We start from the raw sequence: 25,249 nt of genomic DNA, 5'->3' as shown, positions 1-25,249 counted from the left end.
ACTTTTTCCTTAACAAAAATGTTTTGTACGTACATTATGTGTTCACGTAAAGAAATGATTATCAGCCGACTCAAATATTGAGATTGTTATTGGCCTCAAAAATGGTTTTGGCTCTAATGTTTTCGATATTGCAAGAATGTACTGTTGCATTACATCAACAATCATTGGATTTTGGTGTACAGACATAGAAACTCACCTCCACTGAGTGAACCGTTGCCCGTGTGTCCTGCTGAGGTGACGATCTCGACAGCTCCTCCCACTGACGCCACAGTGTTTGTATGTGAAGGGAGCATCGATCAGACAGGTGAGTGTACTCCTGCCAGAGGGAAACCGTCTCTCCAGCCTTCATGTGCTCATCCTTTAGCTCCTGCACCACGTCCCTCCACCTGAACATAATACATCAGTACTCTATAATGTTTATGTGCATACAGTAAGGCTTCAATTGTTGAATTAAGCTACAGTATATGATTTTATTGACATTTGCAAAATGAAAATGTGCAATCTGACTACACGTTAGGAGGATTTGCACTTCTGATATCAAAATCCATAAAGCCACTGACCGTTTTCGCTCTCCTCTCATTTGATCATCCAGCGCCTGAGCTGTTCCATGATGAAGAGCCTTCACAAGACTCTGATAGGATTTGTCCACAGACGCCCAAAGCTCTTCTCCTTTTCCGGCCTTCTCCTGGAGTTGCTGTGCACAAAAATCACCTTTTATATATTTTTACTTCAGAGGTGCATTTACTTTCCCAAAAACCTAAGTATAGTGAGTGACAAGTACTGAGTGCATGACGTCCATGAACGCTCACACCTTCACTGAATCTGTCAAAACTAGATGGAGGGGCTTTTAGCTTCATGCAGTTACAACTGGCTGTTTCAGAGTAACTAAAGACAGGTGCAGCTGTAGAGCTTTCATGTGCACATGTGTACCAGATATGATGGACAGCGCCTCTGCTCACCTGGAGGAGGTCCAATTGTCCTTCTGCCTGCTTCAGTGAGAACAGAGGCTGATGCTGCAGAGCACAGCGCACCCTGGTGGCGTGCAGAGAAACCTCCATCAGATCTCTCTCAAAACAACTCCACTCCTCCACATTCTGTTGCAGAGCCGGTCTCAGAGTTTCCATCTGTAAATTACCACAAAAGGAGACAGGATGATGTTTGGTGATGCAGCATCGCTGACAGTCGGGAAGGATTTACTTATTATTGAGGGCCAGGATCATTGTTTAAAGAAATACAAGACTTTCCTGTTACTTTGCTTAAATATGAAAGATGTAAGAATATTGACAAATAATCCTCCAGGTATCCCTGCTTGATCATTTGCTCTGGTTCTTCACTTATTATGTAAACACTTATTGTAATAATAATGCTAAATCATAGCATCATCAAAAAGTTTGAGGACTCCTTGAGTTAGTTAGGATTAATGATGTGTACATGACATGGAGGCCTTTACATTTTATAATTTTCTGAAGGTTATTTTTTGACTATTTCAGGTGAGAAAATCGCATATTTGCTGATTTCTAGCTGCACGTATTCAACACTTTCACTTCTAGTGAAAACTGGTAGCATAATAATATTTGTCGTCAATTTTGTGTACATTTTACCAAACAAACTGAAAAGCATAGACACCAAGAAGTTTGCTTCTATTTAGTTGCTTCAAGCTCTCTTTTCCTCAATTTTCAGATATTATTGAACACTTACTGCTAGATAATATAGTTACGCTTAAACCGGCATTATGAAAACACTAAAGTTGCAGGCCAGAAAAACAAAACAATGAGCTGCAAGACACTAAAACGCTTTGTAGATTTTAGGCATGGGATGAGGTTTCCTATTTTTTGTCGTATCCTGTACAGACCTTAAAGCCCCCTGAGGCAAATTTGTGATATTGGGCTATACAAATAAAACTTACTTGATATGAAAATTTCATGTCATGATTATACAGGCCAAAATTATTGTGATTCACGATATTATCCCCTGCATAAATAAATAGCCTAAATAAATAAATAAATAAATAAAAAAGATAAATATCAACATTGTGTGAGTCTGTTCTTTCTTATATGTCAATTCCTGTATTTTCTAAAATCAGGCTCTATTTTTCACTTCTCTACCATGATAGCGATATGATCCGCGACAAAATCCTGTATCGTCTATTATCATTACCAGCTAACCCATGCACATTACATTCTGTATACATCATTTGAGCCATTGTTCATTTAAAAATATTGATTAGTGTAGCTTTAATGATATGTTATACTGTATAAATGTGTGTGTATAAAAGCTATACAAGCATGAAGCAACAGCTCTTGTCATTTCCAAAGCGGATGGTTCTGGATTTTCACAATTTAAGAATCAATTAGATTTTGTTTGTAGCAGAAAAAGGCATCTTAAATATGTTGCTGAATAACTTAAATACACTTTCTTCTGGCACCACTTTTCCATGTTTCTGATTGCTATAACAGATTGTTTTTTTACCTGTTGACTAAAATCCACACAAGCATGACAAACACTCTCCGTCCGGCCAGAGAAGGAGATATCACAAGGGTGATCCTCTTCCTTTTCAACGTGCACACGTGTGGCTTTCAACTCCTGCAAAGCTGCAGCCACCTCCTTCACTCTGCCCACAGCAGCCTGGAAGAAAAAACAGGAGCGGTCTCAAGATCAGAGGACGGCAGCGGGAGAGACGGTTCAAACATACACCTGCTTCCATCCGGTTACTGTACCTCCCACTCCAGCAGAGTCTTACGAGCCACAGTGTGACCGGTGGGCCGTTTCCACTGATTCAGCTGCTTTTCCTGCTGTTCTATCCGGCCGCGAAGACGCTGTAACCGCCTCTCTCTGTCCGCACAAGTGTGATGCATCTGTTCAGCTTCACGAGTCTGAGGGGACAAAGCCAAACGGGGACTGATTCATGTGTAGAAATAAAAGTCTTAAATGAAAAATTACATTTCTTATTAGTCACTTTGGAGAGTCACACAAGCTTTTTCCATTGTTGTTGGCATAAATTGAGTAATGTTTATGGTTTGACTAATGGGTTTGAGCTTTTAAGGACCATAATAATACAACTTTGGATTCTTTGACTTGGTTGTATGGAAACATCCAGATCTGAGCCACACAACTGTACAGCCTCTCTTCCACTACATTTCAGATATTAAGTGGTTAGCACTACATAAAAATACTAGACCAGAAAATAAAATAAAAGGTTACAGTTGCATCATGTAATTTCAGATTCCACAGGTCGTGGTGTTTTACTGTCTATCGGTAGCTGAAGAACAGACCTGGCTCTCCAGCTCTCTCTGATGGTTCAGCCACTGCAGTCTGACGGCGCCGAGTTTCTCTGCAAACATCGTGCGTTCGGAGCGGAGAGCCCGGACGTCCTCTCCCATCACCTGAGGCCCAGACTGGCACAGGAAGTCAAGAAGGAGCTGCCCATTGACCAAGCCTGCCTTCAACTCCTGAGAAAGAACATTACATAGAAAGAAATCAATACAAACACTCATATAGAAAGAAAAACAGAAGAGGTTGCTAGATTTCTCCCATATATGCATCAGTATGCATCATCCTCCTCTGATATTATGGAGGTGCCTCTCAATTTCTCTAATGAATTTGATTCTAATTTCAGGTGTCTGACCAGAAACATGTTTACAGTGTAATATACATATTTCGTGCATTTCCTTACTGTTTTTTAGTGCTTTAAATCATTGGTAGCGCTTTCATTGCATTAATAAATATTCACTTTTTCCATCATCTTTGCCTTTCAAAGTAAATATTTGCTTTTACTAATTCTTCCCAAAGAGAGTTAAGAAATATTTGTAAAAAACAAGCTTTGATTTGTGTTTGGTTGTGCAAAATATAGTTGGTTTATTTGTTATATTATCATTTGACATAACGTAGCGATGTTGAAACACAGTAATATCATTTAAAAGGTGCAAAGTGTAGGATTTGGCGGCATCTAGCGGTGAGGTTGCAGATTACAATTTATGAAACATCTCCTGTGTGCCAAGCGTGTAGGAGAACTACAGTGGCCAACGTGAAAACGTGAATGGCCCTCTCTAGAGCCAGTGTTTGGTTTGTCCGTTCTAGGCTACTGTAGAAACAGGGCGACCTCTGTGAAGAAGACCCGCTCCCTATATAGATATAAACTGCTCATTCTAAGCTCACGAAAGCACAATGATTCTTATTTTCAGCTGATTATATACACTAAAGAAAACAAACTTATTAATATTATGCCATTTCTGCTAATAGATCCCCCTAATTGTTACACACTGTTCCCTTAAGGATGAACAAATATGTTATTTTTAGATGCTTATTCACTGAATGTCAAGTAAATTTCTATAAATTTAGTAGACGGGCAAAGTTTAAAATAAAAGCACTGACTTGAAATAACCATTCAAATAGAACTGCTGTTGAAAAAGATGCAAAAAAAAAAGAAGTCAAAGTGGGCTGGGGTGTTAAAAGTACCTGGTAGTGCTGCAGGATTTCAGTGATTTGAGCAGCATCTTTGGCCTTGAGGACCGTTTCTTTCTCCCGGTTCAGCCGAGCCTCCAGCTTCTTCAGCCAGTCCTCCAGATCAGACAGCAGCTTCTCCGGTGGCCATGCTGCCAGCAGCCGCTGACACACACAAGACAACAGAGAAGAGGAAAGGGATTTTAACTTTACATGAATACTTGAACATCTTTTTAATTTCATGTATACTGCTGGGTTCTATTCTAAAATGATTTAATCTTTCTTGGTAGATAAGATCTTTTCATTCACTCCTGAGGTTATTGCTTAAAGGTGTACGACATCAAAATGAACCTTCTGCAAGACAAACCTGGCAGGACTGGTGTAATAATCATTATGATGTAGAATATCTGGTTCCATTCACTGGTGATAAATGGTGAGGAAAAAATTAAAAGTGTCCTTCACTTCCTTTCTAAGTCCTCCCAAATACTCTGTTGAAATCAGTTTTGGGCTGATTGAGGACAGTTTTACACTCCCCTTCTCTGGAGGAGATTTCTCAATGCCTAATTATTTTTGAAAAACAACAGCACTTCATTGGAATTCAGACCAGTACGTTGTACTGTAATAAAACAGTAATGTTCCAAGTTAATAGGACATTTGATGCCACTGGCATGAGATGAAGTCATCGTGACCATTGCGTCATTCATTTGAGGTAATTATACCACAGTGTAACTATTTCTCTTACAGATACAGCTCACTGAAGCTGTGGTTTCTCTCTCCAGCAAAGGTGAAAACTCTTTGTAAATACTGTACCTGCTGCAGGCGCTCTTGTATCTTTGACAGGTCAGAGGTCAGCTGACTCCAGTTGACCTCCAGCTGGGCGAGCTGAGCTCTCAGCTCGGGACAATCCGCTTCCCTCAGGTTGAGCAGCTGAGTGGCTTCCCTTGATACAGACGCCCTCTGAACTGACATGGCTTCAATCTCCATGGAGAAGTCCTAGGCGATGAGAACACAACCAGAGTCAGAATACATCATCTACTGTATCATGTGTGACTGATGCATTTTAAATTGCTGGCTGAGAAGTCTATAAGAGATTTATTTAAATATCTCTGTTTCCAACATTTAATGTGAGTGTCGACAGTGTGCCAAGTATTGAAATCAAATCACCAAAAAGTCTGAGAAAACATGTTTGATATAGAAATGTGCAGAGTAGACAAGAGAGCCTCACCAGCAGCTTGATCAGGTTGTTGTGAATACTCTCCTGGTTCAGGTCCGAGCTGTCGGCCAGGTTTGACCAAGTCTTCTGGTGTTTGTTGGCACCAACCAGCCACTCACTGACCGAAGCAAAGACGGTCTGGAATCTGTGGGGAGGATGAGAGAAACAGATAGCTCAACCAGTGGGGCAGAACATGACCGCTCCTTAACACAGAGGGAGTTAAAGACTAAAGGCACAGGTCCAATACTGCTAAACAAGACTGTGTGAAATAGTTAAAAACCTAATGTAGTAGTATCCCCAGAAGGTTGTATCAACCTTTTCCACTACCCCCCTCTTTTTCATTCACCCATTTTTGTCTTTTTTAGGGGGACACAGGGGGAGATAGCAGGTCAACAGTAGATGTCAGAGAAGAGTTGAACATCATCTGAAAGCTGGGAACCAGCCCTGCAGCACTGTGTCAAGTTGTTCTAGTCATTAATCAGAAATTAAAAAATAAATGATAAATTAATTAATTGAAATAAATTGTGAAAGTGTATAAGGGGCTTAGATGATGATGAAAGTATGATAGAAGTATATGATCACCATCCCCATGCTCTATTACGTCTCATTAGTTGTTGCAGCAATTTTTGGGTTGATACCATTTGTTGTACAGATTTGGTGCTAAATTTAACCACTTTTTACCACTCGAGAATTGTTAAAAATGATCAAAAATCCAACCAAAATACCACATTAAGACACCAAGACCTTGAGGAACACCACAGAAAAAGCCATGTTATGATTTGGTATCAAAAACTTTTGTCATTTTGGAGATTCTGCAAGAATTGCATTTTTCGGCAATTGGATGGCGAGCACTTCTGTTGTGGAAACTGCTCATAAACGCCCTTATTGTCAGTCTACCTAGGAAATCCATCTATCCTCTGAATGCTCTAGGTCTCTAGTTTGTGGTTGTAAAGTTTCATGAGGCTGTGATTATCCTAGAGGTCACCACAGGTCATTTTATACAGTCAAGTCAAATTTTAAAAAATGGTCTCACTATATGAAATGGCTACTATCAGGATTAACATCATCACACATGAATACAGTTGGGCTCATTGGATCCAAAAGAGTGTCAGCTTTACAGTGATACGCAATTTATGTACATCTAAGACTGTTTAGGGACCCCAGTATGCAGACGTATTCAAACACACTATTTTAGAATAGGCAAAAATAACACATTTATACTGCATTCAAACAACTGCATGTGATTATCATAAAGTGGGCATGTCTGTAAAGGGGAGATTCGTGGGTACCCATAGAACCCATTTTCATATCTTGAGGTCAGAGGTCAAGGGACCCCTTTGAAATCCCTTTGAATAGTCGGCCAAGTGGTTCCAGACAATAAAATGTGTCAAACTGCTCAGACAGTAATTAAAACTTCCTGCCTGGTCTACATTGACAGATAATAAAGTCTTCTACAGTAGAGATGCCAATAATCTATCTATCTAGGCTGTCCCACCTGGCCCGGCTGTCCTGGATGTTTCTGCAGCGTCGACTCTCCTGCTCTGTCCGCCTGTAGGCGCTCTGCCATCGCAGCTCCAGAGCGCCTCCTGCATGACCGGCTGTGGCAGCAAACTCTGGCTCCGTCTGCAGCTCCTTCCCCCGATCCAGGATCAGGCCTAAAGCAGCTCTGCTCTCATCCAGCTGGACCAGCGTTTGCTGAGAAAAAAGAAGAACCAACAGTGCTCATGCTGAGTTTACATCAAACTCTGTGAGATTCTCTTGTCAAGCCAATTCCACACTAACATTTGAAGAAACAGCATGAACCGACTGTGATGCAAAGTGGAGAAAATGATGGCGGGGGATGACAGAAAGGTTAAAAGAAGACAGAGGGAATAAGAAACAAACCAACTAAACTATCACCCTGCCACAACATCGATGATTCATGCCACTCAAACTGACTCATCCTCTGCTGTAGCATCAGCTCTTTTTGTCTCTCTACAAACGCATGTCTTTGTCCCATCCAATCTGACCAATGAAAGACAGATGTTTTTGACCATCATAAACTTAATTTAATGTATTCTGGTGAATTATTTTAAAAAACTTTAAGAGCTCATTTTTCTGCTCACGTTCAAAACATTTCCCACATATCTGTGTTCTCGGAGAAGTCGTAATATTTTGAGAAAAAAGTAATATTACAAGAATAAAGTGGTAATTTAATGAGAATAAAGTCATAACATTTTAAGAAAATAATCAACCTGCCATCAGTATAAATTAAATATATTAACTATATATGTTTTTTAACAGCTTTTAAATGACATTTTAACAAAACTAACTGCAACATTAAATTATTTTTTAGTGGCAAACTGAAGGCTGAACCCAAATACCCACCAGCATGGTCCTCAGCTTGGCCTTCATTACTTGTAAAGGCAGTATATACACCCAATTATTATTTTATTCTTTCCGAGAAGAAACCCACAGCAACACAGTTTGCCTCAGATATTAATATTTTTTAGGTGCAGTATCTCAAACATCAGTAAACTTCAAATGTGTCCCTGAAAAAAAAAAAAAAAAAAAAAAGTACAGGGGCTCGTTTCACACAAATGTTCAAAATAAGCTCATCATAGCTGACGCAGAGACATCAACACAGAAAGACCCCATACTAACGTGGTGTGTTTTATATAAACTATAGATTTCTCTCAGCTGGAGAAAAGTTTCCTCTTGCCCTCACTCTGCTCCCTTCACCTTCTCATGGAATTAAAACATATATACAGTAGTTCATGTCCTCTAGAGGTTGTTTGAAGCATGCAGGGAAATGTAGGAAACCAGTAACAGAAGTCTGATGAGAAAACAAATTCAATATGTTTGTGTGACAGGGTTTTTACCTGGCAGGCATCTCGTCGGTGCTGTGTTAGGTTCTCGTCGTCTCCCTCTGGTTCCCCGCTGCTGATGAAGGCTTCAACATCATCCAGCAGACCGCCAAGTCGACCACAATTATCCTCCCACCGGGTCCGCTCCTGCAGCAGGTCCAACCACGAACCCACACATCCATTTTAACATTTGACTTGAGAGCACAAACACCAAACATTTTCCAAGTATTCCACAAGTAAAATTCACATTTGTTTATGTATGAATTCATATGGCCCTCAGCAAATGTGCGCTACAAACCTGGATCCTCCTTTGAGAAGCCACTTCCTGTTCCAGAGCCTGTTGCTGCAAAGCTTTGGCTCTGACTTCCAGCTGTACCCGCTCATCCTCTTGACACTTTAGTGCTTCTGGCTCACGCTGGGACAGATGCTGCACGAAAGCCAGCTGAGACCTGAGGACCCGCAGGAGCTTCTGGATCACCAAGAGACAAGATTTATGACAGAAGTGAAGAGGAATAATTGCACAGTAGGCCTGATATAAATAAAGTGAAAACGGACACTGGAGCTCTGAATGTCGTTGTGTGAAGTCTGTTCATTAGTTGTTTTAGCTCTGGACGTCTTTGAAAACCATCAAGAGGCTTCTACCCACTCTTGGGAAAGTGCCTAGTTTAAATCAAGTCTGTGCCTGCCTGTTGAAGAACTTGCTGAAAGCGCAGTGAGATACCTCGCGTCTGCAGAGAACGGTTTGAAGTTGGCTGCGGTTGTGAACCCGGCTCATCTGCCCTTCTGTTATGCATTCTTCACCCAGTTCCAGGAGGCGAGATATCCCCTGAAGCAAGGACCGGGATGCCTGCTGTAGCTTTTCTTTTACCCCTGGACTCTCCCTCAGATGTCGGCCCAGCACACACTGCTGAGAGATACAAGGGAAGCACAAAGTTTAAGGAAAACACTATTAAAACACAGATCCTGCTTCACTCTTACTTTGATATTAGTCTGTAATTAGGGTTGGTATATTCTTTTTCTGCTAAAGGTGTAGTCAAAGCCATAATTTACTGGGTATTATTAGGTATTTCTTGTAAATATTTTCTTAGGAAAACTGAAATATTAGCCATTAATTATGACACCAACATTAGGTCAATAAGTTTTTAATTTAAATTTGTTTTTCTCCATGTGTCACTAAAAGCAGAAATCATAATGTAGCCGTTATGACCTTTAATGGTTGACATTTCTATTCTTTGATAACAGCTCACTTTCTATGACACCCATCTCTATAATGCATCATATATATAAACATACTTATAATGTGTTATAATCTGCTTGTAGCTCTGAATAATTATAAGCACTCATGTTTTATAAGAATAATCACAACACATTATAAAGCATTTTATAATGACTTATAAGGTCAGGTATTACTTCATAATTTCATAATTACAAAGATCATAATACATTATAATCTTTTTATAATGCCATATAATGCATTATAATCATACTATATGCAGTATGACACATTATGAGTATGTTTATCACACATTATAGACACGGACTTGCAAAAAAATGTCTGTGAGTGACCAGCAATTATGAAGTATTATGATACTTATGATCTTATAAGAGGTTTTATAATGTATTTATTATAGTTATAAAGAATTATGTATATTTATGAGTGTTTATAGCTATGATTATACAGTGCTATAAGCAGATTATAATACATTATAATTATGTTTATAATGCATCATAGACATGGGCGTCACAAAAAGTGTTACCTAATATCGTTATTATATTATTAGAATGTTTTAGACATAACAGATTTGTTACCTCCAAACTGGGAGCATCCTTTATGCTGGGGAACATCTCACTTTGTCCCAGTTCAAACTCATCCAAAATAAACAGCTGGTTGGAGGAGAGCTCCTATGTGGCAAAAAGGAATAATTCAGATCATTCACTTAAGTCAACATTCAACAAATGATTTCTTTGCCATTTAGAATTACAATTGTAGATTTATAAAAATTATACAGCCATTAAGCACGATAATAAATCACATCCAAAGCCATAAAAGCCACATTTCAGCCCACAAACATGTTTTAATGGTAATTATCGCTGTGAGAGAATTTAGATAATATATTCCTGGAATATATCAAACTCTCTGACTGATTTGTTTTTCAAACCTGATGTTGGTTTGTGTGTCCCAGATGTTCAATGAGCTGGTTGTGGGACGAGGTGAAGACCTGCTGGACCGAGTGTAGACAATCCTGAAGGGACGTCAAACAGCCGAGAGCCTCTGGTTTTTCCCTCGAAAGTGCAGGTTTGGTCTCTGACTCCACTTTACTCAACAGCTCAGAAAGAGTCACCAGCTCAGTTGATACACACTGCGCAGGAGATTAACCACAAACAGTGCTTTTAGAATGAGAGGTGGACATTTTTAGTCTTCTTGTACCTGTTTTTTGTAAATACAGTAGATTTTACATGATACAGAGCTAGTAAAATGTGCAGTTATTTTAGTTACACTGTGTATGTGTGCTTATATGAGTAGCATTATGGTCTGTCACCTCCTGCTGCAGCAGCCTCAGCTGGGGGTCGTCTTCAGCGGGAGTTAACAGCAGGTCAGTCAAAGCATCCAGACAGAGGAGGACCTTCCGTGCAGCCTCGTACAACCTCTCATTTACACCTGGAGAGCTCACCTGGAAAATAACCAAATGTATGGTGATCACCATCACTCAGCTGTTAGGATGTAACAAATACGTGTATTATTTAAAAGAGTCAACAATCTCTGCATCTACTGACAAGTCCTTTTGACTAGGGACACACATGTATGCTAAGATTTAACCTGTGTTACTATTGTACGTACTATTTGTCTCAGCATGGTGATGGACTCATGTGTCCGCTGGAGAACAGCAGAAGCGGACCCCGTTGATATCAGCTCCCTTTCTGGGTCCTAAACAGAAACAGGGATTAGTAGTTTAAGTTTCGCAGAGAGTGAAGGACAAAAAGAAAGGGTGATTGTACAAAGTGCAAAGAGTTGAAACCAAGGAGGACCATTATTTTTAGGGCTGTACCAAATAATTCGAAGCTTCATTCATAATGTTGGCATTTCAAATCTAAATCAACATTTGAATGCTGCAGGTTTTTTTTCTGTTTAAACCTTCTGCACAGATGCAGATACAAATCAGGCTAAACTAATATCATATTATTTGTGGAATTAGATTCCAGTGGTGGCTGTCTAGGATTGACTGACTCGTTATTTCCAATAACTCCAGAGCGTTGTAAAGTACAAAAGTCATAATTTATTAAAAAGATAAATAAATGTAATCATTTCCAAAATTCACAATGTTTTTATCCAACAAAATATTCTGCTTCAATCCATATTTGTTAGCATTTAGCCTTTCAAAAAACTATATTTTAACTGCGCTCAAAAAAAACTTTGCTCTCCCATTTTCCACGCACGAACAGAGGCACGCACAGACGACTTATATTCACTAAAGAAAGTTGATTAAATAAAAAAAGACTAACTCATTTAATCCGATGAATCACTTGATTTAAATTTAGGCTTTTGTTCGAGGATATTTTTTGTTTTTAGGGTGATGACGTCATAAAATATGACAACAGACGTTCAAAGCTTCATTCGAAAACCTCAATAGAAGCTTCAAATGTAAAAAAAAAAAATCACATTCGGTACAGCCATAAAAATGTTCAAAGTTCTTTCTGTTGGTCCCCTCTCTTTTGTATAATTTTTCTGTATATTCCTACCATTTCATGGGTGCCTCCATCCTCTGAGCCGATCTGATGCTCCTCCTCAACTTTTTTCAGAGTGGTCAGTTTTTGAGAGATCTGGGTATAAAGTCGACTCCACCTTCGCCTCTCCTTGTCATCTTCCGCACGTCCAGCCAAGCTGGGGACCAAAGAGAACACACAGTATGCCTGAGTCTATGGTCTGCTATGTGCATGTGACATGTAAAACTCTTAGTCAGCAGCTCCTACTGTATGACTGGCGCTCTGTCTTTTCTCTTTTACCTGATCGGCAGATCGGCAGACGACTCCTGGGCTTGTTGGGATTCTTCCACCAAACCACTACGACTGGTGCTGACTTCCCTTTGCTCCTTCAACACATTAACAGCATCCTGGACATTGAAGTGAAACAAGGGAACATACAAACAAACAAATCATTTCTTACTGTTTCTTTTGTGTAATATTTGAAGCACTTTTGCACTTGAATTCTTACAGGTTCTTATTTAAACTGCCGTGTTGTTTTATGATGCATTTTTATGTAAAGCAACAAACTGTAGCACTGTGTCCAAGACAAATCCCCCCCCGGAGACAAAGTTTACTCTATCTCTCTATTTAAATGTCACTTACATATAGGAAACATCATAACAGACATAGTTATAATCTGTGTTGATTCAACTCTAATGTTTAGTGTTGAATCAAAGTTGGATATCACTGACGGTTAATATTCTACTTTTTAAAAACAAATTTACAGGAAAGTTGGATTTTAAAGGGCGTCTCTTTTCTTACCAGATCTTGACGGGGAGCTGTGGACAAAGACAGACGTTCGTCTCCTTCCTCTATAAACTCACGAGACGCTCTTGTGGCGGTGAATGGTGTTATGGGTCTTACAGGAATCAGTCTTGTGTCTTCCACTGCAGCTGCTGCGTGAGGGGACTTTGCACGAGGGTCGACGACAAGCGTTACATGTTTTGGTGATATTGGTCCATGTTGGTCCAGTGTGGCAGCGCTGGTAGTAAACTCGTCAGCACTGATGAGCGGCTCGGCTGTTACAGTTTTAGGACTAAATGCTTTGCCAACTTTGGAATCCATTGTTATCAATCCAGTTTCAACATTTCCTGATCCAGACTCTTTTGTATGAAGCCCAGGCTTCACAGGTAAAAGCTCTGTTTCAGCATCGTTTGAGCTCGTCTCCACTTCAGAGGAAAACTGAGCAGCCAAACTCTCCGGTCCCTGAAAGATAATCAAGCTTAATGAATTAATTACTGAAAATGACATGTCATAATTTGTCTATATCAATGTTACTGCCATATTAATATATCTAAATAAGTGTATCCGTGGGAAATAAATGCAAAGTTAAGGATTCAAAACAAATGTGATAAATGATAAGAGCTCATCAAACAAGTCCAATCTCTGAAATGAAAAACATGATTTACCTTAACTTCTGATTGCGGCTGAATTTCTGCAATATCCTCACTTTGCACATCTGAAGCGTTGAGTGTCTCCTCTGGGTCCTAACACATGAATCAGATTAATATACAAATGCAATCCATGCACACACACACACACACATCATTTTCATTGTGTGTGTGTGTGTGAGTGTTAAAGGACAGGTTTCTGAGGAGCAACATATTTCAAGCAGCTGCTTCTGACAGCGTCAGAGTGGATTCATGGAGGAACAGGACAACCTGCCTGACACAGCCTCTTATAAACATGCAACAATCTGCTAAAATCCTCCACACCACGAGAAAGAGAAGCAATATTAAAGTTGAAAATTATAAAGTGGATCAAAATATAAATATTGTAGGAAAAAATACGAGAGGAAGGAGCCCAAGAAATTTTTGTTTCATTCCAAAACACACATTGTGTTGTCTTAAATGTATCTACTGTATTTGTGAGGATTTGGATGCTGTAGGTCAAATCCAGTGATTTTTCATAATAGTCAGTTTTTACATGTTGAGTGTGACATTTTGGAATGAAGCCTAAAATCAAGGAGGTACCCAGAAACATGCTCTCCTGAGCTGTAAGTATATTTCAGATTTACCTCTGGAATACTGCATGTTAGTGTGTCAGAGGACGACGAGTGACGACTCTCGTTCTCCTCATCCTCCTCTTCCTCTGAATTAGACACCGCAAAAGCCTCCTGCTTTCAGTGATAAGGGTGAATGATATGATCAAAACTATGATTTAAAAAGGAGCAATAATTTGTCTTTCTAATGATTACTTGTTCCTTTAGTTATCTTAAACTTTTCCTGAATGTAATGTTCAAGCAATATCGGTGAGGAGAGTGTTGTCATCTTTTCATTTTTCATCTGGGACCTGACAAATGTGATTTTAAGTACTTTTTATTCAGTAAATTCACTGCCTTAATACTATAAAGAGAAAAAGGCTTGACTAATGGAGTCTAATGGAGGAATGCTTGTTAATGTAGTCAACACAGATTTATTTAAAAGGATTGTTCATTTTTGGGGGAAGATTCAGAATAAACAAATCAATAAATTGCTAATCTTCTTACACAGGAAATTACCATTTTTTTTAAATTGCTATGTGCAGCCTTTAACTATTCCACAGTCATCCAAAAGCTACTGAGCTAAACTGAGTCCAGATTGTTCTGTATGGCATGCAAAAGATACACTATTGCAGTTTGCCACTCATTGGGTATGTATAATAGGACAATAATAGGATAATTCCCCCAAAAATAAACAGTAAAGGACTTTACGATTAAAAAGGACATGATTAATTGGTCTTTAATTCAAACATCACACTAGAGTTATTGATTAAGTTGGTGTTTGAAGAGGATGGTTGTGATTATTATTATTACCTGGACTGAGCGTCTTTGTGGAGATCTGTCTAGCTGCTGTACTTCTTCAGGAGTATCAGAGACTGCGGCGATGCCCAGATCCGTACAGGTTCCTTCCTCCTCCCTAATCTTGTTCTAAGTTAGTCAAAGAGAGAAAGAGTAGAACGTGATACAAGATCAGCACACAGGTTCCACTAACAAAGATACAGAACAACCTAGAGTGTGAAGAAACATTACATAAGGATACAACTCTCCTACTCTCTACAGTAACAGATCAGTTATTTTGTCTCTGTGCAGTTGCATTCAGACTTCCGGCTGTACCTCCAGCAGCATGGCTTGTTCCTGGGTGAGTTGTTCCAGCTCCTCCAGCGGCTCCAGGAGCAGTCTGGCTCTGGAGAAGACCAGCAGGCTCTCCTCGGCTCCCTGTGGGAGGTGAAGCTCTCCTTTAAATCTCTCCATCTCCTCCAACGTCCTCCGCATCGACTGCACGTTGGCCTGGATCACCTTCAGGTAGAAACAGAACAAAGAGACAATCAACAAAACAAATGAGAAAAACTGATGCAGCAGAATCAAGAAATCCTAACTCTTAGTTGCTCACATGGTCAAGCTGTTTTAGCAGGATGAGTAGGACTCTGCATGACTAGTACACAAGTGGTCATATTTTCATTTCTGAACACTGTCGAATCGGTATTGTGAAGACGTTCTGGGGTGTCATATTATGCTTCAGGATGTGCTGTGTGCTTCCATCCTTAATGAGACAGTCCACCATCTACATTTAGACTTATCTACAAACAGTAAATGCACAACCTGCCTGTCATATACACAAGATGCTTTCTTAAGACACATTTCTTTTGATCCTTGCTTTTAAAATCAGTCTGAAGTCTTTCATATTTCTTACAGCAGTTTGCATGTTCTACTGTATGTGTGCATTGCTATAAAAATAATGCATTGCATCACCTGTCGGTTGTGTAGATGCTCCATCAGAGATATGTTTGAGTTGTCTACGGAGGACAAAATCGCTTGGATCTTTGGGACATTCTTCTCCATGGTCTTCAGCTCCGCTTCCATCGTCTCCACCACCTGAAATGAAGATTGCCAGACAACTTTCTCAGCAACTTCACTTGTAACTTGTATCAATTTGGAGCATCGGCCAGACAATTCTGTCTGGGGACTTTTGTTGCACGCTCTCTCTCATGTTTCCACTCCTTACTACCGTCTATAGATATATGTGTCTGTTTTAACAGGCCTAAATCTCAAAATGTGACCACACTGCAGGAGAACATTTCATCCACCGAGTCAGTTAATCTGCTCAAATGGAAGTCAGGTGTTGGATCTGCTCACTGAGAGGGAGGAGCCAGCATGTAAGTTATAAAGCAGTTTCCTTTCTAGGCCATTTGGGGTCACTAACAACCCGAAATTCTTACCACAACAGCCTGCAGGAGCTGCTCCAGCGGCTCGAGGATCTTGCATTGCATTTTTTTGACTTGTTGGTCGTTCTGGTTCACCCTCTCCTCGTGGGTGGTGATGTCACACACGGCAGAGATCTCATCCAGGGCTGGCCTGAAGTCCTGCAGGGCGTGTCTGATCCTCTCGGAGTCGTCCAGGACCAGCTGTAGTCCAGGATTTAAAATTAAATTCATAATTAACATGAAACATGAGAAAGATTCTTGTGGATACTGAGGTCAATATTGAATCATGTCTATTAGGGTGAGTGATAAAGCCTGACTTGTGAAATTGGAAATAGTAATGAGATTCATTAAAGAAAACTATACTATAATGTGGGAACAATTAATACATTGTTAAAAGAAATAAAAGCAAAATACAGCATGTATACAGGGTCTGCAAACATTCCACGATGACGGAGGTATCCATGAAAACACATCACAGAAAACAATATGTTCCATTAAAACTAATGCACAATCCAAAATGTGTTGGTTTGCTTGTTACTTGTTATCACTGACCTGCAGGGAGTTTGCATGATTCTGGAGGCCTCTGGCTGTTGTGAAGCAGCAGGGAGCGCTGAGCCATGACTGGGCCTCGTCCAACCAGCAGGAGGCGCCGTACTGAATGTCCTCAAACTCCTGAAGACAGGCGGGGATCTGAAAATATAAGGAAGCCGAAGGGAAGTTTTTTAAATTGATTTTAGATTTTTTAGAAGCCACTTTCCACATTGATGTACGTGTCTGTTCCTTGACCTCACATCACCACTTTCCCTTCTTTCAATATAACACAGTATGGCTGACCTTGCTGAGGAAGGCGGTGCGTTGCTCGGCCATCTGCGATGCGTCCTGGTAGAGCTGCAGTGGCTGGGTGAGTTGGTCCATGAGCGGGTGGGCTTGATCTGGATGCTCCTCCGCAAGATCCTGCACCTCGCTCTCCAAAAGCGTCAGGCGGCTGTGCCACGCATCCAGCTCATCCCACACGCGCTGGAGAACAAACAATGGAAAGTAAGTTGGGGCTTTGAAGTGACAATGAACGTAATCCTGGATTGTCATCAGCTCTTAGGAAGCAATTAACATTCACACAAAGACACACGAGCAAACATAAACACACACCTTGAGTACATTTTGAGCTTCATTGACTGTTGGACTCCGTTGCTCCAGTAACGCTTTCACTTTCTCCAGGCCAGAACCCAACTCCACCACTCGACGAGCCAGCTTCTGAACCGGGTTGCTCCTCTCCATGAGCTGTAGAACGACCACACACACACATTTAGAAAATCAGAGATCATTCATGTGACATTAAGGATGGATTCCTGCTTCCAGTTACCTTGTCCTCTTCTCTTTGTAGAGACAGCTGAACTTCTTGTAGCCGTCTGCTGATATCAACGGGTGTCTCAGCATACCGGCTCTCCACGCCGTCCATGATGCACTTGAGTTTGGCTTTCTGGGAGGACAGATCCTTTTTGAGCTCCTGTCAGTGTGGAGATGCACGAGAATAAATTCAGAAGAACAGGGATCATAAAAGACAGAGAGACGGCAAGATGGGGTCAAAAGTTTAGCTCTAAATTTCTTTCCAAATTAGTTTAACTAATTTTCCAGTTAAAGGTTGAAGGTAAGCTTACAGCAGCCCCTCACAAGTTTAGCATGCTCCGAGAAGGATGACAGGCAGTAAACTATTTACTGTACTGCTCATTTCTCACATATGAGACCGTTTAGACCGACGTTGACTTGAAAAGACCACTTACGGTCTTTAACTTAAAACCATTATATCATTGATAAATAACTAAACATGTACAAGTAAAATAGATTCAAAGATACTCTTGAGTTGCTTTTCTAAATGTCACTTCAACTGCCTTCTTACAAATCTCACACTCCAATTTTAAAGCTTGGACTATAAACCTTAAAATAAGAGCCTGACCTGTTGTTTGCGTGGATTCGAACACGCGTCCAGCGAGGGCAGAAGGGCGAACATGCGTTGCTCCAACTCTCCTATCTCCTCTTGGACTTGTTCCCTCTCTTTCTCCTCGGCCTGCGCTGCGGCTACCACCAGCAGGTTTCTCTCTTTCAAGCTGTGGAGAGCAGTATCATCTCAGCATCTCCGACATTAATGAGTAATCACTTTCCACATGTATAGTAAACAAACCCCACCTCCTGACGTTCTCTTGGATCTTCACTAGTGTTTTGCCGACAGGTCCGGGGCTGATGGGCTCCTGGGAGCTGGATAAGCTCAGGGCGTGTTCCAGTCGGTGCTCCAGGGAGGCTAAGGCCTGCTGCTCCTGCTCCAGCCCGGCCTGGTGCATCTCAGCCTGAGCCAGAAGCTCCACGGGTTCCTCTTGAGTGAAGCCCACAGCGGAGGAGTCGGGAACCTCCGCCTGAAGACTGGCCAGAAAGCTGCAACACTGCTCCATCTAAAGAGAATAATATATCTATACATTACATTTTCTGTCTTAACATAGTAAACCTTTCCAAAGACAAAAGCAAAGTGGGAACTGGCTCTAACAGATTCACTAATGCTTCAGTTCTGCATCCCGTGCACACATTTGCCAGCAAGAAAATAAAAAAATACACAAATCAAATAAAGAAATAACAAATATGTTAATGTCAAATTAATTTATACATGTACTTTAGGTCATGTTTAGATGCGAAAGCTGCAAAAGGATTTGTTGTTGGTAAAACTCACACTTGTAGTGATGTCCTTCCATTCCTCTCCTCTCTGTTCTGAGTGTGCCATCAGGAGGCCGATACCGCGGCGTAGTGACACCCAGCGCCTCCAGAGGGCGCCCAGCTCGCCGTCCTTTCCGACCCCGCAGCCCTGCATCGGACATCCAGCTCGCAGTTCTTCTATCTTACCAGCGAGGCTGCGGAGACCTTCCATCAGGAGCTTTATGAAGAGAAGATATGAAGCTCAAATTAAAAGATTGAATCAGGCAGTGTTCCTTCTACATGTAACACATGTCGGTAAAAAAATCCCAGTGCATTCCTGTGAAAATGGTATAGGTGGTACTCCAAACTGGTAAAAACAGGACCAAGAGTCTACAGCTATGCTAGCGGCTCAGTGAGGATGCTTTGATGTTGCATCCAACCTACCTTCGCTCCTTTTTGTTGGGCAACACATTTGCCATAGGACGTCACTTGTTCTGCAGCACATTCTGAAAGCTTTGCTTCCAGCCCTGAAAGACGCTGACGTATGTCTTCATGGCACTTCCTGTGGCTTTGTTGTCTCATTTCACACCTGCGAGAAATTAGTCTTTTACTCCTTTTACTTAGAAAAACAGAGAAATAATCACAACAACAGCTTTACAGAAGCTCTTCAATGAGGTAAGAGCAGCCAGTACCTCTGCAGGGACTCCAGCCTGAGCTGAGCTTGAGCCTCCAGTACGGCTCTTCCCACCATCAGCTGACTGAGGATGCTGATGTGCAGCTGCTTAGTCTTTGGGCGGGATAGACAGGGCTGTTGGGGCACCAGATCCACAAGGTGGCTGATGTGAGCCTGAAATCCATCTTCTAGAGCTTCTAGCGCCTGCTGAGTCTGTCTTTGTTCCTCAGTACAGTCCAGAAACCCTCCAGGAGCTGATAGGAAGGTGGCTTCAGCGTTGTGAAGGAAGCCTATCGCTCCCTGAGCAGCCCACTGGTAATCTTTCAAGGCTTCTCTCGCCTGGCATAAACTCTCCTGTTGGACAAGTTATATGATCAAGCACAGTTTAGAGAAACACACAAAAGTATGAATTGCGTAGTTAAAAATTCTCAAAAGTAGGCTCCAGAGCATTGAAGCTTACCATTCGTAAATGGCACTCTTGCATGGTTGCATCCCTGAGAGAGTACAGTTCCTTGTAGCTCTTCAGGTCAATTTTCTCTTTCCGTCCCAGACCTTCCAACACCCTCATCTCAGACTCCATATTCATCCAAATAACCCAGTTCCTTCTTAGTGCAACATCTATGGCTTTTTCATCTGGATCTACAGGTTCGGCTCCCTCCAGCTCCACTCTTGTTTTTTGGAAAAGCTCCATTAAGGCAGGAAGCTCGGAGGAAAAACACAGGCCTGGCAGAAGCTTGGCCTCCAGGTTTTTGATATCGCCTGTGACAGAATGCTCCCAGGAGACTAAAGTTTCCACAGTGCGGTGAATCCTGTGATTCTCTGATTTGAGCTCAGATGGGTCCAACTCCTGAGCTACTGCCTCCAATTGGTCCGCTGCTTCTTGACACTGTGTCTTCACCAAAGGAAGTTCAACCAAGAGTGTTTGGCACAGTCTGAATTGCTCACCCACGCTGATGGTGTCATCTTTGGCACGCTGGATTTGCTCTTTGGCAATATCTCTAGATTCCTCCATTTGTGTCCTCAGGTGCAGATATTTGTCTTGCCCGATGGCGTTAACACCAAGAGCTTTGCACTGGTCTTGCAGTTCCCCGATGGTGCACAGCAGGGAGCTTCTCCTGGCCTCCTGGCAGTGCTGAAGCTCTTGCACTTGGCACTGATGCTCCATCAGCATGTGCTTCAAAAGTGCAGCTGTTGAAAGGGTTTCCTGTGTCAAAGGGAACCTTTGCTGCTCCAGGTCAGTGGAAATTTGCTTTAAGCTCGCCTGGATGGTGGATAACTCCTCATCTGAAGTGGTTCGCTCGTGAATCAGCTCTTCTAATTCCCAGCTGGCTGCTCTCTCCTGAGCTAGCAATCCGTCTAACTCTGTCCACAGGCCTGACAGTCTGTTGACAAGGTAGCGGCTCTCTCCTGGACTCGACCCTACAGCTATTTCCCTGCTACTGTCTGCCATCGCTTCCACCTGTTTCAGTTGGCTCTCTATCTCCACAGTGGCTAATTTGTGACTCTTCAGCTCGCTCTCCAGCTTTCTGACGTCAGCTTTTGAAACGTTGTCAACGTGAGCGCAGGGGTCTCTTTTAGCATGTGTTTCTGCAAGCCAGGTGTCCATGCTAGCAAACTGGCTTAACACTTTCTCCCTCTCCTGCAGATTTTTCTTCATGGTGTCAAGAACATGCTCCAAGCTGTCAGCGATGGCATCATACAGGTCTTCTATTGTCTTCAACACTTGGCCACTTTCCTCCTTTTCCAGATCAGAGGCTCCATCTTTCATCTGCTCAACTTCTACTTGCATCTTGGATCTTCTGAACCAAATATCAGTCTGAAATTTCTTCATCTCAGCGATCTGAGTGCGAGCCTCCTCGGGGAAAAGAGACAACTTTTTCCCAATAGAGATGTGGTTTTCTGCCTGCTTGGCCCATACGATCAGGTCTTGTATTTGCTTGTTGATCTTAGCTGAAGAAATGCCGCCGCAGCCGTATGTGTCAAGCTTGCTCTTGGCGACATTTAGCAAGGACCCCAGTTCCTGAAGACTACGTTTGATCTCATCCTTCTCTTTCTGACCCAGAGAGAAATGGACCAGACCATCTGTCTGGGACTGTAAGTGCAGATAAAGCTGGTTGTACAGCTTTAGGTCTGTGGTCAGACAAACAAATTCTAAAGCGCTTTTGTCGTCGTGGCTTTGAAAGTTGGATTTCCGAAGCGCGTCAAGCTTGGCTTTAAGCAGTCGGGCCTCTTTTATTAGAAGAGAGGATTGAGAGGTGGCGCTAGACGCGAGCTGCAGAGCTCTTTTGATGCTTCCTTCTAAAAGCCTCCACTCCTCCTGGACATCTCCAAGCTGGGCAAGAAGAGCGCCTGAACTCTCAGCGTCGCTCAAGTGGACCGACAGTTGGCTACTTAACTGGAGGAGCTCTTCCATCATGTGCTTTTTCAGAACCATGGTTTGCAGCAGGGCGCCAAGTTTGTCAGCTTGAAGAGCACTGCTTCCCAAAGTACTTCTGAAACACAACAACAGAATATGAGTGTATTGTCTATCAGGTACACAAACAAATACTATTAAAGGGCGGGTCCATGTGCGTTCTTGTTCTGTTTTTTTCAAATGGAAACGCCCACTTAATTAATTAATAGTTAATTAGAGAAAAAGCTCACTTTTAAATCAAAGGAATACTCACAAGCTCATCTTGTCCTTCTCATCTGCTACGACCTCCAGGAAAGCTCTGGTGAGCTTCATCTGTTTGTGATACTGTTTGACCTGATCCAGCTGTGCTGCTTTCACCTGCACTGTGGCGGAGGCATCCAGCAGCGCAGCACTCCCCTGTGCCTCAACTCTTTTCAAGGCATCCGGGTCACAAACCGCACCGCTCACGCTTTTCATGATAGCCACCTGATCCTGCACACAGCACCTGTACTCCTACAGCAGACAGGACAGACATCAGATACAAAGATTTGACAGTTTTGTACATTCATGTACATTTGACTTTGACATTTGACAAAGGTCAGTTACATCAAAATAAAAGTACATTTTTATAATGAAGGAAAAGGAGGTAAACAGAAGTGCATACCTCCGCGTCCTGCAGTTGTTTGACCATTGCGGTGACATCGAGTTGTGCTGGTTGATAACGACATGCCAGAACTTTTTGGACAGTTCGTACCAGTCGAATCTCGGGTTCACCAGGAGAAGACTTCAGATACCAATTCAAATCAATATGTGGTGTACGCTATGATAACAAACAAAATAAAAAATAGTTATTCATATATTCATTGATGCTCATAACTCGGAGCAATAAAGCTCTTATAAGCAAGTTATATTACGGCATCACATCACTGAATAAGGACACAATAGATTATGTGAAACAACGCATGGAAAAAGAGCCGGACATTGGAATAACTGATGACATGTAGCTGAATGCCTAGGAAACACAATCGTCCTCCACCAACTCCCAGACCTGGATCTGAAAAACCCTGGGTTGTGGTATCAGTTCGACATTCACATCCTTCTATTTTGCAAATTTTTTGCTATTTTGCATTTTGGCACCAGAAATGACCAAAGCTCAAGCTTAGTTTACTTTTCTCCTTTTTCATGTTTATACATGTCTACATGATGAATAGTCTTTCCAAAATTAAACAATATTGCACTTGGCATCAAAAAAAGAGTCGAACTGTATCAGTGCAAGTCACAGACTGTATACTGTGAGTAATTAAAGCCACTAATGACCCTGCAGGAAATCATTGCTTCTCACGGGTCCATCCTGTGGACCTTCCTGTCAGCAGCATCATGGGAATATAAACAAACATCCATCAAAACACTGCTGCTCTTATCTGTTCCCTGATTAACAGATAAGACTTCTTGCATTTTCTGGACACTTTGAGCTTTGCAGTTAAGACTCAAATGCTTAAAACGTAAATAATGATTTTCATTTCTAAGTCCATTAAACATGCTGTGTGCAACTACAGGGAACGCATCGGTGCCACAAACGGTAAATTAATAACCTGTTTTTTAATTTGACTCCTCCAGTCACTTCAGAATTTAACCCTTTGTTCACACAATCTAAAAAGTTCACATAACAAACCAGTTTATTAACCCACAGCAACATGTTTGCAACATAGCAAGCCTAAAGTAGATCTCTGAGTTTTTAAAAGAATCAAAACCAGTTGCTACTCACATTTATTATGTTGCTTCTTTCCACCAAGCTCTGGATCTCAGACAAAACATCCTGCATGGTAGACTTGTGTTTGTAAGACTCTGCTGATCCACCTGTCGCCTCCCCGGCCTGCAGATCAGCTGTCGTCCTCTCGGGCTCCATACTTTCTTGGATGTGATGCTACAAGCACAGAAGACGGGGGTGGTGACACATTTTAGCCTCCTTCTTCTCCCCCGTGTTTGTCCACAGATAATAATGAGCTTCCTGTTCTTTCCTTGCTTACACAGTAGTGAATATCACGATGTTGCCGGTGGCCCGGCGAGTCGGTACAGTTTAGCACAAGAATGTGCCTGAGTAGGGAGCAGTCTGCCCCGAGGGAGAAAGACTCAGTCTATTCATCTATAAAGTACCTCCCTTCTTCTCTAAAGAAATAAGTGATCTGTTATAACTTGGTTCGACAGGGCAAACACCAAAACATGGAACGAGCTGCCAGCTTACTATAAAACAGGGGAGGTGCCTTGTGAAATATTTTGTGCCATGATCAAGGTGTGTCCTTGAGCAGGTAGAGCGGGGAGAGGATTTAAAAAACACACAGCAGGTTTCTGATTTTGCTTTGGGGAAAAACAGCACAAAGAAAAATATCTTGTAATGTCTGTCTTCTGTCTTCTACTTACCAAAACACAACTCATGGCTGTAAACAAATCTACTTTGTTACTGTACGTGACCGGCAGTGTGAGCATCACCAGCATTAAGTTTGGTTTGGAGTGGTCCCCTGATGTTAGAAATGCAAAACTGTACTGTCTCTGCAGATATTGACCAAATTAGCAATAGGCAGAAATTACCAGTATTAACATTAATAAAGAAAAGTAAAAAACAGAATCAACTTTTGGAGGAACGCAACCTGTCGTCAAGCAGCGGTTGCCAATCACGTAACCGTCGATCCAGAGCTGTAAAACCCAGCCATGAGGAATCAAAAGACGTTAATTGTCACAGTTAATGGGCCATTAAAGTGACTCTCCCACACTGCTGCACAACCCTGAGGCGAATTGCTGCAACGACTGAACTGGTGTGACTGTGAATGCAGCCTTAGGCTTGTTTTCACTGTTAAACATGCAATTATGTGTTTTGTTGCACACCGTTTTGCATAAGTTTGTTTGGTGATATGCAGTTTATAATTCATTTTGCGCAATAAATAAGGCAATATGCAGCATGGATCTCCTCCATCTGCATGAGAAAAAAACGTTTCTTTCCACTGGATGAACAATGTTCCACAAAAACATGAATGTCAGAACTGTATGAATGGACTTTGACAACATTGAAATGCCAAATGGTGGGAGGAATA

General features: G+C 41.6%; 1 protein-coding gene across 3 annotated transcripts in view; it reads right to left on the bottom strand.

The window, feature by feature from the left end:
- syne2a (spectrin repeat containing, nuclear envelope 2a) overlaps positions 1 to 25,249 on the bottom strand; it is a 90,080-nt gene that overhangs the window by 33,725 nt on the left and 31,106 nt on the right. For all 3 annotated transcript variants that reach the window (XM_074614846.1, XM_074614847.1, XM_074614848.1), the window contains exons 47-85: positions 23,929 to 24,087; positions 22,828 to 22,983; positions 22,438 to 22,676; positions 20,232 to 22,263; positions 19,791 to 20,125; positions 19,543 to 19,687; positions 19,136 to 19,336; positions 18,604 to 18,863; positions 18,374 to 18,524; positions 17,783 to 17,926; positions 17,569 to 17,700; positions 17,257 to 17,439; positions 16,975 to 17,112; positions 16,438 to 16,623; positions 15,971 to 16,093; positions 15,335 to 15,517; positions 15,035 to 15,148; positions 14,258 to 14,359; positions 13,650 to 13,727; positions 13,003 to 13,446; positions 12,502 to 12,608; positions 12,238 to 12,379; positions 11,339 to 11,425; positions 11,040 to 11,171; positions 10,659 to 10,859; positions 10,309 to 10,401; positions 9,221 to 9,406; positions 8,798 to 8,968; positions 8,515 to 8,646; positions 7,149 to 7,348; positions 5,666 to 5,798; positions 5,251 to 5,433; positions 4,456 to 4,605; positions 3,273 to 3,449; positions 2,718 to 2,873; positions 2,470 to 2,625; positions 960 to 1,124; positions 561 to 694; positions 197 to 386 (exon numbers count right to left, since the gene is read on the bottom strand). In XM_074614846.1, the coding sequence (XP_074470947.1) occupies positions 197 to 386; positions 561 to 694; positions 960 to 1,124; positions 2,470 to 2,625; positions 2,718 to 2,873; positions 3,273 to 3,449; positions 4,456 to 4,605; positions 5,251 to 5,433; positions 5,666 to 5,798; positions 7,149 to 7,348; positions 8,515 to 8,646; positions 8,798 to 8,968; positions 9,221 to 9,406; positions 10,309 to 10,401; positions 10,659 to 10,859; positions 11,040 to 11,171; positions 11,339 to 11,425; positions 12,238 to 12,379; positions 12,502 to 12,608; positions 13,003 to 13,446; positions 13,650 to 13,727; positions 14,258 to 14,359; positions 15,035 to 15,148; positions 15,335 to 15,517; positions 15,971 to 16,093; positions 16,438 to 16,623; positions 16,975 to 17,112; positions 17,257 to 17,439; positions 17,569 to 17,700; positions 17,783 to 17,926; positions 18,374 to 18,524; positions 18,604 to 18,863; positions 19,136 to 19,336; positions 19,543 to 19,687; positions 19,791 to 20,125; positions 20,232 to 22,263; positions 22,438 to 22,676; positions 22,828 to 22,983; positions 23,929 to 24,087 (8,400 nt within the window). The remainder of the gene's footprint in view (positions 1 to 196; positions 387 to 560; positions 695 to 959; positions 1,125 to 2,469; positions 2,626 to 2,717; positions 2,874 to 3,272; positions 3,450 to 4,455; positions 4,606 to 5,250; positions 5,434 to 5,665; positions 5,799 to 7,148; positions 7,349 to 8,514; positions 8,647 to 8,797; positions 8,969 to 9,220; positions 9,407 to 10,308; positions 10,402 to 10,658; positions 10,860 to 11,039; positions 11,172 to 11,338; positions 11,426 to 12,237; positions 12,380 to 12,501; positions 12,609 to 13,002; positions 13,447 to 13,649; positions 13,728 to 14,257; positions 14,360 to 15,034; positions 15,149 to 15,334; positions 15,518 to 15,970; positions 16,094 to 16,437; positions 16,624 to 16,974; positions 17,113 to 17,256; positions 17,440 to 17,568; positions 17,701 to 17,782; positions 17,927 to 18,373; positions 18,525 to 18,603; positions 18,864 to 19,135; positions 19,337 to 19,542; positions 19,688 to 19,790; positions 20,126 to 20,231; positions 22,264 to 22,437; positions 22,677 to 22,827; positions 22,984 to 23,928; positions 24,088 to 25,249) is intronic.

This window comes from Sebastes fasciatus, chromosome 18, assembly GCF_043250625.1.
Source record: "Sebastes fasciatus isolate fSebFas1 chromosome 18, fSebFas1.pri, whole genome shotgun sequence".
Lineage (NCBI taxonomy): Eukaryota > Metazoa > Chordata > Actinopteri > Perciformes > Sebastidae > Sebastes > Sebastes fasciatus.
Note: the sequence above shows the minus strand (reverse complement) of the source record. Positions and strands in the feature narration are given on the sequence as shown.